The sequence below is a fragment of the Oryctolagus cuniculus genome, chromosome 9 (assembly GCF_051225735.1).
Source record: "Oryctolagus cuniculus isolate XC-2025 breed Fujian yellow rabbit chromosome 9, ASM5122573v1, whole genome shotgun sequence".
Taxonomy (NCBI): Eukaryota; Metazoa; Chordata; class Mammalia; order Lagomorpha; family Leporidae; genus Oryctolagus; species Oryctolagus cuniculus.
The window spans coordinates 104941049-104956194 of NC_142875.1; the positions used below are offsets into that span (position 1 = coordinate 104941049).

The 15146-nt window shown below is 44.7% G+C and overlaps 1 protein-coding gene across 4 annotated transcripts in view; it reads right to left on the reverse strand.

Annotated features, from left to right (window-relative positions):
• GALNT8 (polypeptide N-acetylgalactosaminyltransferase 8) overlaps nucleotides 1-15146 on the reverse strand; it is a 48911-nt gene that overhangs the window by 19618 nt on the left and 14147 nt on the right. For all 4 annotated transcript variants that reach the window (XM_089303753.1, XM_089303755.1, XM_089303754.1 and 1 more), the window contains 4 exons: nucleotides 7509-7675; nucleotides 1918-2101; nucleotides 1014-1211; nucleotides 394-508 (listed from right to left, as the gene is read on the reverse strand). In XM_089303753.1, the coding sequence (XP_089159879.1) occupies nucleotides 394-508; nucleotides 1014-1211; nucleotides 1918-2101; nucleotides 7509-7675 (664 nt within the window). The remainder of the gene's footprint in view (nucleotides 1-393; nucleotides 509-1013; nucleotides 1212-1917; nucleotides 2102-7508; nucleotides 7676-15146) is intronic.

Consider the following 15146-nt stretch of genomic DNA (forward strand, 5'->3'; position numbering starts at 1 on the left):
TACTCCAGTTGTCCATGTGGAATTACACTGACTGCCCACACATCTGCATCCCCTAGTCCCTCTGCCCACTCCAGTTTTCTCTGCTTTGACCAATATTATGGAATGCTGTCTTCCTCAAAGTTGCTTTACTGCAGGAGATGCTTAGAAAATGCCTGGATTCCTCATGTGAAATAAGGACAACACCTGCTTAGCCCATAGCCTCCAGATGCAAGCTGATGCCAGGAAGCTGCACTCTAGCTTCCCCTTCTTGGCCTAGTGCCCTGTAAACAGGGGAATTTGCCCTCCTCTTGAGCTAATGACATTCACCCAGGTTCTACAGTTCCAGAGATACTTCTATCCCTCCATTATTTCCCCTACCCCGTTGTCCCCTAAAGAAAAGGGAAATGTACGCACCCTCAGGCTAAGTTCCACATTTTCTCCTCCATAGACCAGCATCCCACCATCCAGGGCTCCAATTTCTCCCAGGAAGAGCCTGTTGGCAGCCAGGATGCCCATGATGGAAGGACTCCTATGCAGCTCAGAGCAAGAGAGGAGCAGGTCAGCATGGAGAGGAGGGGTGGGAAACCCAACGATGGTCTGGCCTCTAAACTCTATGTAAAGGCTGTTCTTATCCTGAGGCTCTTCCCTGAACACAACCGGGGCTAAGTGCATGTGGCTTTCCCTTGCTCACTGAGCTGCCATAATTTCTCTTAAGTTATATTCAAATGACATCTTTTCATCTTGGTGTCCCTACTTCATTGCCTGATCTTACTAGAAATGGCCAGAATATTTTCTAAAATGCTAAATACTTTGCTTGATTTTTACCTAACGGCCCTGAAGAGCCCAAAGTAGTTATGAATTCTTATCTGGGATCAGCTTATTGGATTTTTCCCCCTATTACTTGTCCCTGACCCCATCTCCTCCACTCCTTTCCACCCCACTCCTATTACTACCACCAAAGAGAAACAAAACCCACACAGCTCATTCCTACTTCCCGTGTGCTAACCAAGTTCCCTGAATCTCCCGAGACGTACTTCACTGGAGCAGTGGTGTCATGGAGATCAAGCCAGGCTTGTGGCAGTGCATCGTAGCGGCACCACAGCTCCCAGTTGAACCCATCCACGGCCAAGCCATACTTCTCCAGCACGAAGGTGTCAAAGCGAATGTTGTCAAACACAGGAGAAATGATCACCGTGCGATCTTCCTGAATCCGAGCCAAGATGGGCTCTGCCCTAGAAGAAGAGGGTGTGGCAAGCTCCACGTGGGTAAGAGGGTGGGAAGCAGGCATGAGCAGATAAAGCTGCTCCAAGCATCTTGCCCTGACCTTGGGTGCCTTCTCCAGTCCTAATGCTCTGGTTGGAGAGTAGAACTCTCCAAAATTCAGACTCTCTGCACCTTTGGGCATAAATGGGGATATTAGCAACTGGCCTGTGTCACGAAAACATTTGAAATTAGTTCCTAGGCACCACGTCTAGGCCACTGTGAGCAAAGATTTTCATTTTTCTGCCTAAATTTACATTATCTCTCAGGGCTGGCTGTGATGCTCTACCTTCTCCATAGAACACAGCTCTCTTTGTATCATGCAGTTTCAAGGCTGGGCACAACCTTGGGCTTCCCCAATGAGGGATGTCTTCACTTCACAGATGAAGACACTGATACTTAGTTAAGTGATGTGACTTATTCAAAATCACAAAATACTTAGCACAGTTGGGATCAGGATCCAGTAATCCATATTCCCAGTCAATTGTTTTTTCTCTAACACTATGCCACTTCTCTTAGCAAGGCAAAGCACCTGAGTCAAAGCATCTTGCCTTTGGATCTCCCCTTTGGTTAAGGTGCTGACCTTGCCTGTTTCCACACTGTACTGTATAATATGAAGTATTTTACAGGATCTCCATTCTTCCCTCTCCCAGAAGAAGAAAACTCCTGGAACCTCACCATCCGACATTGACTTCAACATGAGCATCCAAGATGGCGACCACATCAGCCGTGGCAGCTTCCCAGCCGGTGTTGCGTGCTTGAGAAAGACCCTTTCTCTTGGTATGGCGAATTATTTTCAGCAGTCCTGGGTATTTTTGATTGTAAAGCTTGATCCTCTCATCCAAATATTCCTTTAATTCTCCTGCCAACCAAATATATACCTATGGAAATTCTGAGTGCAATAATCAGTGTGATACAGAAATTTCATATCATTCTATAATAATGGTTATATTACTTCCATTTTAGGGTGAGCAATTCTACAGTCGTGGCTGAAAAAATAGGTAGCATTTCACCTGCAACTACTTCTCCTCCTCTTTCTACCCTGAGGTTTAACATGACCATTCCTAGTTTCCTTTTTCTCACAGTGAAACTATCATAGAGCATCCATATATATCAGAAGGTGCTAGTCACTGTTACAGTGCATTTATATAGTGAGAAATTCTGGCAACTGCTGGTGAACAACACGACAGAGCCAGCCTGGGACAACTCTCAAGACTTTGCAGAGAACCCATAAACAGTTGAAAGTAGTTATTTTAGATATTCCTAGTTCACTTACTCCAAGACCAACTGGGACAGAAAACACAGACTAGTTTGACTTCTTTTCAGTAGGTACTCTACTCTAAAAATTACATAAATGGTGTCAGCACTGTGGTGTACCTGGTAAAGCCACCACTTGCAGTGCCGGTGTCCCATATGGGCGCCAGTTTGAGTCCAGGTTGCTCCACTTCCAATCTAGCTCTCTGCTATGGCCTGGGAAAGCAGTAGAAGATGACGCAAGTCCTCAGGCCCCTACATTTGTGTGAGAGACACAGAAAAGCTCCTGGCTCCTGGCTTTGGCTGTTGTGGCCATTTGGGGAGTGGACCAGTGGATGCAAGATCTCTTTCTCTCTCTCTCTCTCTCTTTCTCTGCCTCTGCCTCTTAAATAAATAAGTCTTTTTTAAAAATTACATAAATAAGATGTCCCATTCTCAGATTGTTTTTTACAAAGCCTCTTCTTCCTCTCTTCTCTCCCTTTTTATGTCTTTGCCTTTGTGCTTTGACTCAACCTACCAGTTGATTTTCTTACATGTATGAAAACAACTTGCATGCAAATCACCAGGCAGTGTGCAAAGTACCTGACCAAACAACTATGAGTCATTCACTGACAGTATTAATTCATTTAATGTTCAACATATCCTATGAGGCAGGTGCTACAGTATCCCCAATTTACAGAAAAAGAAACTGAGGCACAGAATATATAAGGAACTTTTGCAAGTCACACACCCAGTAAGTGGTATGCCCTAGATGTGAATCCATGCTGTCTAACTACATGTTACACTGCCTCAAGAACTATGTGTATGCCTGGTTGGGTTTATCCAGCCCTCCCTCCAACTCCTCTCCCCCAACCCCCAGCCAAGGGGTGAGATGTTTTCTGGTTCCTCTCCAGATAGCATATTTTTTTTAAAGACAGAGTTACAGAGAGAGGCAGAGAGAGAGAGAGCTAGAGAGGTCTTCCATCCAATAGTTCACTCCCCAGATGGCCGCAACGTCTGGAGCTGAGCCCATCCGGAGCCAGGAGCCAGGAGCCAGGAGCTTCTTCCGGGTCTCACATGTGGGTGCAGGGGCCCAAGAATTTGGGCCATCTTCTACTGCTTTCCCAGGCCATAGCAGAGAGCTAGATCAGAAGTAGAACAGCTGGGACTCGAAGTGGCACCCATACGGGATGCCGGCGCTTCAGGCCAGGCATTCCACTGCACCACAGCACCAGCCCCCAGATAGTATATTCATGAGACACAGCATGGTCAGGGCTGGAATCAATGTCTACCTGACTTTAACACTAAAATTTGTCCCATTTTAAAACTCTCCCAACTGCACTCGAGAATGATTGACTCAATTTCTGAGGGTGCTAAAAAGAGCCAATGGATATAGGGTTGATTGCCTCTACTGAGAGTGAGCTGGGAGGAGCCAAGATGGCCAGTCCCTACACACACCCAAGCACTGCTTTTAGGAAGTAGTCAGCAGGGGGTGCCATTGACTTGGATATATAGACTATTATTAGGTCATTACCTAATATGGCGTCACCTCCCATTTGGGGACGTCTGTTGCCTCAGTTTAGAGAGAAGTACCCAATAATCTATCAGGACTATTCCAACTCCAAAATTCCATGAGTTGTAGAGTCTGAGTCCTATCCTCCTCCCCCCTCAGAAATAATGCCTATAATCTGGCACAAGACTGAAAGATGCCTCAACAGATCCTCCAAGGTAAACCAACACTCCCTTCTCAGTCTTGCTCTCCTAGTCCCCTCCCCAAATCCTTATTCCAAGCTGAGCAGCTCACAGTGCTCTGGCTTCTGCTTCTTTGCTTACCTCATTCTTTTCTCCACTCCAGTTGTCAAGCCTTCCATTGTTTCCTCTGCCTTTTCAAAACCTACCAAGCCCCCAAGTCCTCCCTGGATCTTCCCAGCCCCATCTGAGCATTCTTGCACTCACTGACATCTCCCTCAATTTACCATACCATTCTTCCCATGCTGAGGTCTTTTTCCATAGGGGCATCTTGCCTCACCAATAAAAAAGAGGACTTCTTAAAATCTCTGACATCCTCTTTCCAGTACAGTGCATAAGACAAAAACTCAGGAAATAATTGCTTGATTGTGCAATGTGCCTGAAATTGGGGAGAAATACAGGATCCTACCTATATTGATATAATTTCTTAAAAATGTTAGATTTATAGTTATGTTGATGTTTAAACCTTTGAATGAGTTAAATAAAACATCTTGGAAAAGAAGGGGGCAGACCCCTAATAACAGGTTCTTGCATCTGCACATTACTACAAATGACACAGAGGCAAGCAAGAACTGACATCAGTCCATGAGCTTGTATCTGGCGGGACCCAGCCCTAACCTGAGGATTTCATGTGTGCCACTGAATCCCCAGAATGACCCTATAAGAAAGGCACCATTATTCCCCACACATCAGAGATGAGGAAACTGAGGTACAGTATAGTTGAGTGACTTGCCCCCAGGACCACATGGACATATATGTATGGTGTAGAGACCTCCAGTTACTCTCTTCAGTTTAGCATAGAGCACGTATGTGGGCTATGCCCATTGTGGGCTCAGTCTGGCCGGTGTTTCCACAGTGCATGAGCTAGGAGCTAACTCCTGTCCCGGTGACACCACCCAGGGAATACTGACAAGTCCCGATCATCTCTATGGGAAACAAAAATGGGCTCTAGACCCAACTGTTAGGAATGTGTCACCTCTCTCTCTCTCTCTCTCTCTCTCTCTCTCTCTCTGCCTCTTAAACAAATAAATAAATCTTTAAAAAAATTACATAAATAAGATGCCCCATTCTCAGATTGTTTTTTTTACGAAGACTCTTCTTCCTCTCTTCTCTCCATTTTCATGTCTTTGCCTTTGTGCTTTAGAACAACCGGGAGCTTTGGTCGGCTTCTTTTCATGCCTGGCCTATGTCTTCTTTTCTTGTATTTTTTGATGTTATTGTTTCACAGGGGGAAAAAAGTCTTTAATTAAGTCTGATCTCCCCTTCATGAATAAGAGATACAGAACTATTGATTTTTTTTTTCCTGGACAAAGATCTCTTGAGCAGTCTTCCATCTCAGTGCTTGCCTTTGCCTGGTGCAAAAGCTGAATCCTAGGGAGGTGAGAGGACTTGCCTAAGGTCATCTCAGGGTGACAGAGAGGGAAACCACAGGGCTCAGGTGTTCAGGGCGGAGATCTATCTAATCAAGTTCCTGCTTCTTTCTTTTTTTTATTTATTTTTTATTTTTTGACAGGCAGAGTGGACAGTGAGAGAGAGAAACAGAGAGAAAGGTCTTCCTTTGCCGTTGGTTCACTCTCCAATGGCCGCTGCGGCTGGCGTGCTGCAACCGGCGCACCGCACTGATCCGATGGCAGGAGCCAGGTGTTTCTCCTGGTCTCCCATGGGGTGCAGGGCCCAAGCACTTGGGCCATCCTCCACTGCACTCCCGGGCCACAGCAGAGAGCTGGCCTGGAAGAGGGGCAACCAGGACAGAATCCAGCACCCCAACCGGGACTAGAACTCGATGTGCCGGCACCACAGGTGGAGGATTAGCCTATTGAGCCACAGCGCCAGCAAGTTCCGGCTTCTTTCTAGCAAAACCAGGTAGAACTTGGTATCAGTCTCCATGACCAGAAACGAATGAAACCAGCCATTCTCTGTTTTCTGGCGTTCAGTGGGATTTTGCTCTAGGAATTGCGCCTTCTTATTGTACTTGGTTACAGTGAGTGGATGAGAGATGAAGATATGTAAAGGATAAAAAGAGGTGTTTTTTAGGGTCTGGAAATCCGAGAAGGAAAGCTCACGTGGTCATTTTGCGTGTGTTTCTCCCCTGAGAGAGAGCTGGAAGCGACAATGACTTATCTGGTACTTGAAGATCCCAAGAGAAGGAACAGACTGTCCCCTCCACTGGGCCATGACTTCTCAGCCCCCACACACAGAAAGTTCTTCCTTATTGCTAGCCCAAACCTCTGGTTTTGTAACTTAGTTCTAATTTATTTTATTTGGTGCCAAAAGTTAATAAAATGAAGAGCTACACTTGCTAAGAAGTTACCATGTGCTAAGTGCTACCCATAATCCATGTATAATATAGTAACCATAGTGGTTAGAACTTGGGCTCAGGACTCTGAAGTTTACCATCAGATATCAGTTATGTCCCTTACCAGCTGTGTGATGTTGGGCAAGTTCCTTGACTGATTTGAGCCTTAGCTTTTTGCATTTGTGTAATGCGTACAAAGGGGCTCCTTCCTCACAGGGTTGTTGTAATGATTAAAATAGTTAATACATGGAAGACGCTTAGAACAAATTATGTCAACTGCTATTACTACCTCACTTACGTCTCACCCCAGTTGATGAGATAACGATGGTGGTCACCATCCATGTTTTGCATAGGAGGAAACCAGGGTAGGGAGAAATTAAGGTACCCAAGCACATAGAGCTTTAGGAAAAAGCTGGGGCTCTGGACTCACAGAGTGAGGGTTCAGGTACACTGTTCCCGACTTGTGCCTGTGTCTTCCTAAGGAGGGATAGACCAGGAATGGGACACAGAGCAAGAGACATTGCCGCTGTGAGAGGTCTCAGCACCTTAAGCTCTCTTTTTCTCCAGGCTAAATTTTTCAAGGAAGGATTGGTCTTTTTGTCATCAGAAGTTACTCTGAACCCCTTCTTGATGTCTGAGGTCCTCCTGTGGCCCCCTCCCACCTCTTCCTCTCTGATCTCCATAGTGATGCATGGCAAGAACACAGGTGACTTGGGAGTCACACAGCCCCACCTGGATTTGCCGTGCAATCTGGGCACACCATGTAATCACTCTGTGTCCCACGTGCCTTTTCTGTAATTGAGGCAATGACCCTCTGACTTGACTCTGTGAAGATTAAATGTACTCAGCACAAATCAGCCCTCAATACACCCTTTTCTTTTCCCTCTACCATAAATTCAAGGTGTCCTGAGATGTAAGCATTGGCCCCTTTCCAGCAAAGTAGAATGACAGGTGGCCATTTTTACAAGGATTCTTTGATCAAGATACACACTGTTTGAGCTAAAATCATCCACCAAGATGATCTCCTTCAACAGTTGAGAGGGGGTCCGGTTGATGATACTGGTGATGGCCCGTTGTATAATAGACAGCGCTTCATTCACGAATATGAGAACAACACTGAGGGATGGGAGTGGTGAAGGATATGTCTTCTGAAGACACCTGTAAGAGACCATTTTGCAACCATATTATTTTTATCACAACCTCAACATTGCTTTCCACTCTTCCCCTCCACTACTCGTGATATTATAACAATCAACTCACCAAGCTCTCAAACGCACTAGGGAAGGAAACTCTCAGCTGCTTATAACAGTACCAAGGAGATTTTATATCTGTTTACTGTCAGGGTTGGAAACATGTGACCTAGTGGTCAAGATGCCCACATCTCATGCTGGAAAACCTGAGTTTAATGCCTGCCTCCAGCTCCTGACTTCGGCTTCCCATAATGCAGACTCTGGGAGACAGTGGTGATGGCTCAAGTGGCTGAGCATCTGCCATCCTATATGGATGACTATATGGAGACTTGGATTGAGTTTCAGGCTTCCAGCTTCATCCATGGCTCAGCCCCAGGTATGGCAAGTGTTTGAAAGTGAACCAGTGGCCGGCGCCGTGGCTCATTAGGCTAATCCTCCGCCTTGCGGCGCCAGCACACTGGGTTCTAGTCCCGGGCGGGGCACCAGATTCTGTCCCAGTTGCCCCTCTTCCAGGCCAGCTCTCTGCTGTGGCCAGGGAGTGCAGTGGAGGATGGCCCAAGTGCTTGGGCCCTGCACCCCATGGGAGACCAGGAGAAGCACCTGGCTCCTGCCATTGGATAGGCGCAGTGCGCCGGCCGCAGCGCGCTGGCTGTGGTGGCCATTGGAGGGTGAACCAACGGCAAAGGAAGACCTTTCTCTCTGTCTCTCTCTCTCACTGTCCACTCTGCCTGTCAAAAAAAAAAAAAAAAAAAAAAAAAAAAAAAAAAAAAAGAAAGAAAGAAAAAAGAAAGTGAACCAGTAAATGAGAGCTCTCTGTCTATCCCTCTTCCTCTCAAATAAATGAGTTAAAACAGTTTAAAATCAACAAAGTTCTTCTGCTATGAGGACAAAGTCCACCTCCTTTTTTATTAGTCTTCAGTAGACATTTCCACTTGAGCATTCAACATTCCCTCAAAGGAATTCCCCTTCCTCTTGCATCCCCAAATCAGCTTCTGTGGCAGCAGCCTTTGTCATTGTCACTACCCTTTTCCCGTGTTCTCAGATCTTCAGTCCCCTCTGGCACAACACTTTGCTTCCCCACTGTAAAAAGTAGGCAACCTGTCCAGAGAATTTTTTTTTAAGTCATAACCTACATTTAAATATTTACCATATTCTAGGTGCTGGTTTATCCTTATGGTTGTAGCTTTATTGAAATATAATCAGTATATAAAAAGTATATATTTAATATATACAATTTGATGAGTTTGGACATACACATATACCAGGATACAACTGCCATCATCAAGGAAAGAAGCATGTCTACCAATTCCAAAAGTTTCCTTGTGACCCTTTGCTCTGTGTATGTGTGCATATGTGTGTGTGTGTTAAGGACACAACATGGACGCTATTTTAGCAAAGATTTCCATGTAAACACTTTAATGTTAACTATAGGTACTACGTAGTAGTATAGCAGATATCTAGAACTTATTCATCTTGGATAACTAACTGTAACTTTATACTCATTGGACAATATTTCTCTACTTTTCTTCCTAAGATTTATTTGAAAGGCAGAGTGAAAGAGAGAGAGAGAGAGAGAGAGATTTTCCATCTGCTGGTTCACTCCCCAAATAGCTGCAACAGCCAGGACAGAGCCAGGCCAAAGCCAAGAGTCAGGAGCTTCATCTGGGTCTCCCAGGTGGGTTCTGGAGCCCAAAGACTTGGGCCATCTTCCACTGCTTTCCCAGGCACATTAGCACGGAGCTAGATTGGAAGTGGAGCAGCTGGGACACAAACCAGCACCCATCTGGGATGCCAGCGTTGTAGGCAGTGGCTTAACCAGCTGCACCACAACACCAGCCCTGAGCTCTCTACTTTTTAAACATCTTTATTGAGATGTAACTCACATACAACAAAATTCACCAATTTAAAAAATGAATACAGGGTGGTATTTGGCCTACTGGTTAAGACACCCATCAGGACACCTGCACCCCACACTAGAGTGCTTGAGTTCACTTCCCAGCTCTGGCTCCTGATTCCAGTTTCCTGCCAATGCAGATCTTGGGAGGCAGTGGTAATTGGGTTCCTGCCACCCAGTGGGAGGTCGAGATTGAGTTCCCAGGCTCCTGAATTTAGCTCTGATCCAGCCCCAGTCATTCTGGGCATTAAAGGAGTGAACCAATGGATGTGCATGTGCTCTCTCTCCCTCTCAAGTAAGTAAACTAAAGAAATGTTCAATCTATAATGCAATGGTTTTTTGTAAAAGTGACAGAGTAACAATTACCACTCTGATTTTTATGACATTTACATCACATAAAATGAAACCCCATATCCATTACCAGTCTCATGCCATTTCTCCTGAACTCATTACACATTTGCCCCCTCAGCCATAGGCATCCACTAATCTAATTTATGCTTCTATAGAATTTCCTATTATGGGCTTTTCATACAAATAGAAACACACAATATTTGGGATTTTGTGACTACCTTCCTTCACTGAGTGTAACATTCTCAAGGTTCATCAACATGAAAGCATGTCAATACTTCAACCCTTTTTAATTGTCAAGGAATATTCCACTGTATGAATATGCCACATATTGTTTATCCATTGGCCAGCTGATTGACACTGAGAATGTTCCCACTTTCAGCTGTTCTGAATAACACTGCTATGAACATCCTTGTATACATTTTGTATTGGCATATGTCTTCATTTCTCTTGTATAATGTCCCATAATGACATTTCAGTCAACAACAGACCAAATATACAACAGTAGTCCCACAAGGTTATATTACCTAATGATGTCATAGCCATCCTAGTTGCTGGTAAGTACACTACAATACTTGCAAAAAAAGCGCTTGGCAATGCATTTTCCAGAACTTGTCCCATTGTTAAGCAGTACATTATTATAGTTGGAGTCCAAAGGAAAAGAGAATGAGGAAGTGGAGATGGGGCATGAGTATAGAGACTTGGGAAACATATTCTGGAGAAATAGTGATGGAAACATTATTCCATGGTATGTGCCTCTGTTTTACTTGTAAGCCTAGCATCCTAAGAGCAGCCCCTGGAGCAGAATAGCTCATTGTTCCAATGGTGTTTTTTCAGAGATTGGGCTTAAGGCCCTGGTGCCAGTAAGGATTCAGCTGTTGGTTGGTGGATCTGTGTGCAAGTTGAGGTATGATTTAAAATCTCCCCGGTATCCTGCTCTGGTGGTTCTTGAGTGAGTACCACTTGGTGCTTATACACAACATTCTAGACCACACTGGGATGGGTGTGATCCAAGGAGGGCTCTTCCTGGCTGTCTTTTTCCCTCATTCTCTCTGTTAAATATTTGATTGCTCTGCCATTTTGCTGGGTACCTCTAGTGTCACAAAGCTATGAGCACTCCCTTAACTGTTCTCCACTAAGACTTCCACTATTTCAGACAACACCATTAGCATGAAACTCTTCATGCTCTGCTCCAAATATCAGTCCCTTAAACAGAGCTAGGGAGGTTCACATCCTGCCTTTCCTCCTGGAAAGACAGCAGCCCATTTCTCCTGGAGTGACACACCTTGCTCTATAGGCAGACTCTACAGAGGAGAGAGGAGAGAGGAGAGAGGGGAGAGGAGAGAGGGGAGGGGAGAGGGGAGAGGTGCAGGGAGAGAGAAGAAGAGGAGAGGAGAGGAGGGGAAGGGAGGGGAGGGAAGGGGAGAGGAATGGAGGAGAGGGGAAGGAGGTGGTGAAGCCCCTGAGCTTTTCAGCTTGTCTATTCTGGTATGGGACCTCCATTCTGTAAGTTGGAGAAGGGGCAACTGGAGCCCAGTATTCTTGGCCTGATGCACCTAGAGCTGAAATTGTAACCTAGGAATAGGGCTAGGTGAGGGATGGTACTAGATAGAAGATGGAAATCACAATTGTCTCATTCACCTCCACTAGGAAGAGAGATTTTGCATAACATCATGGGGGAAGTTGAGAGATGCAGTTGGCCTAACCCTCCCAGGGAGAAACCACCACCTTACACTGGAAACTGCAAGGATAAGGATTCCCCTTCTCAACCACCCCCATCCAGAGTAGAGAACTTGAGCAGTTTCCATCAGATAGATCTAGGGTGGGCTGGAGGGAGCAAGTCACAGCTCGAATGCCACAGATTGCTTCCACAGATTTAGTAGATTTTATTTTTCTTTATTGTAATCATTTGAGGAGCACAGAGACAGAGAGAGTGACCATTTGCTGGTTCACTCTCCAAATTCCCAGGAGCTAGGAACTCAATCTAGGTCTCCCATTTTGGACGTAAGGGACCTAACCACTTGAGTCATCAACCTCCCAGAGTCTACATTAGCAAGGAGCTGGAGTCAGGAGCCAGAGTCAGGGCTTGAACCCAAGGACCCCAGATATGGGATGTAGACTGCCCAACTAGCAAATTAACCCCTAGGTCAAATGACAGGCCCTTGGTAGTTTTTTTGAAAGAATGTTTCTTGGGGCTGGTGCTGTGGTATAGTGCATTATGCCACCTTCTGCAGGGCCAGTATCCCATATAGGCGCCAGTTCAAGCTGCTCCACTTCCGATCCAGCTCTCTGCTATGGCCTGGGAATGCAGTGAAGATGGCCCAAACCCTGGGGCCCCTGCAACCATGTGGGAGACCTGGCTGCTGGCTTCAGATGGGCCCAGCTCCAGCCGTTGTGACCATTTGGGGAGGGAACCTGCAGATGGAAGATCTCTCTCTCCCTCTGTAACTCTGCCTCTTAAATAAATAAGTAAATATTTTTTTAAAAAAGAAAGAAATGTTTTGCTCTCTCACACAAAAAGATACTGGCAGGTAAATAAACACTGAGGGCACTTGTTGCTGGCAGATCCGCCTTATGAGAAACACTAAGTCTGTTAGACTCCAGACCAGATTCAAACACACACATACCAGCAAAAGCAATCATGCAATTCTAACACAGTCTAAGTGCATGTTTTTCTCCTTTCTTCTCTTTATTTATTTGAAAAGCAATAGCATAAAAATATGTGGTGCTGGCATTTTGGGTTGGGATATGGTCATCCCATACTGGAGTGCCAGTTGAGTCCCTGTTCTTCCACTTGTGATCCAGCTCCCTGCTAATGTGCCTGGGAAGGCAGAAGATGATGCCCCAAATACTTGGGCCCTACCACTCACATGGGAGACCAGGGTGGAGTTTCTGGTTCCTGGCTTGCTCCTGGCCCAGAGCTGGCCATTGCAGGCAATTAGGGAGTGAACCAGCAGGTAGAAGATCGCGCTCTCTCTGTCCCTTGGCCTTTCAAATCAATCGATCAATCTCAATCAATCAATTTTTTAAAATGTGGATTTGTAATTGTATTATTGGGCCTATAGCATAGAGTGATACAATATATTTCACAATAGCAGCACAAGGGAGGTAGATGGGAGCAAAGCTGCATCAAAGTGAAAAGATGACATCAGATAGTAAACTGAATCCCAAGGAACAAATGGACAGAACAAAAATGGTAAATAAGAAGGTAAATACAAAAAACTCTGTAACTTATACTTCCTCTCCTTTTTTCTCATCTTTAATTGACATAAAATTATATGAATGCATTTTGGGGTTTATGCTGTAGAGATGGTATGTAATATGTGCAGTAATAGCAGCAAATAGAAGAGGGAGAGTGAATAGAGCTACATGTGAGTAACCACTCCGTAGTTCATACGATGTAAATGAATATAAATCTATAACTTCTGGTAAGATTAATGAAAGAATGACCACCAAGAACATAACTAAAGAAAAATGAAAAATTACTGAGAGAGTTACACTTTTACATTAGAAAATATTCATTTGGTGAAAAAAAAAGTAAGTAAATAAAGAATCAGGGAAAAATCTTAGGACAACAGAATATGAAAATAGAGGGGCAGGCATCTACATTTGGCACAGCAGTTAACATGTTGCTTGGGGCTCTTGCATTCCACATCAGAGTAAGTTCCAGTTATGCAAACCTGTTTCCTGCTCATGCACACTCTATGAGGCAGAGGTCATGGCTCAAGTCCTTGGGTCCCTGTCACCCAAGTGGGAGATTCCATGATGGAGTTCCAGGCTACTGACTTTGGTCTGGCACAGAACTGACTCTTACGAGCATTGGGGGTGGGTGGTAAAAGAGCAGATGGAGGATCTCTCTCTGCCTAATTCCGTCTCTGTCTCTCTCTGCCTTTCAAATAAAGTGAAAATAAATTTCAAGAAAACAAGAGTAGGATGGAATTCAACTATATCAATAATAACATTCAATTCAATCAAAAAAGTAAAAATTGTCCAAAAAACCCAAGTATATACTGTCTACAGGAAATAAATTTTAGATTAAAGGAATACAAATAGGTTTAAAGTAAAAATACAGAAAATGATCAATCATGTAAACAGCAACCATAAGAAAGCTGAAGTGGCTATACTAACACCAGAAAAAAAATAGATGTTAAAATAAAAATGTTCTGTGGTAAAGGGGGGGACTTTATGACAAAAAGGTCAATCCATCAAAAAGATGTAACAATTATATATCTATATACTTCACAACAGCGACCTACATGGTATGAAACAAAAACTGACAAAATAGGCAATCCAACAATAGTCGCCGACTTGAAAATCCTCCTTCTAGTGATAGATGGGATGCCGAGGTGGAAGGCAAACAAGGAAACAGCAGTCTTAAACAATACCATAAAGCAAACAGACCTAACCACCATCTATAGAGCACCCCACCCACCAGCAGCAGGATACACATTCCTCTCAACAGCTCTTACAGCTTTCTCCAGGGTAGACCAGATGCTGGGTCATAAAACCTGCCCTGATCAATGTAAAGAACTGTGTGCACACAGAACGTGATTCTCTGAGCCCTCGCAAGCTACATTAGAGATGATACAGGAAAAGCTTTGAAAATTCACAGAAATGTGAAAATTAAATAACATATATCTTTTTAATGTATTTAACAGAGAAAACAGAGAGAGAGAGAGAAAAAAAGGTCTTCCCTCTGTTGGTTCACTCCCCAAAATGGCCACTACGGCCGGCACTACACCGATCTGAAGTCAGGAGCCAGGTGCTTCTCCTGGTCTCCCATGCGGGTGCAGGGCCCAAGCACTTGGGCCATCCTCCACTGCACTCCCGGGCCATAGCAGAGAGCTGGCCTGGAAGAGGGGCAACCGGGACTAGAAGCTGGTGCCCATATGGGATGCCAGTGCCACAGGTGGAGGATTAACCAAATGAGCCATGGCACAGGCCCCAAATAATATATTTTAAAATAACTAATGGGCCAAAGAAGGAATTACAAGGGCAGTTAGAAAATACCTTAAGATGACTAGAAAGAAAAACACCAAAACTTATGGAATACAACTAAAGCAGAAAGCAGAAGGACATTTCTGACTGTAAATATATACATTTTAAAAAAGAAGAAGGGGGAACCAGCGCTGTGGTACAGCAGGTTAATCCACTGTTTGCAGTGCCAGCATGGCATAGGGGCACCGGTTCAAGACCC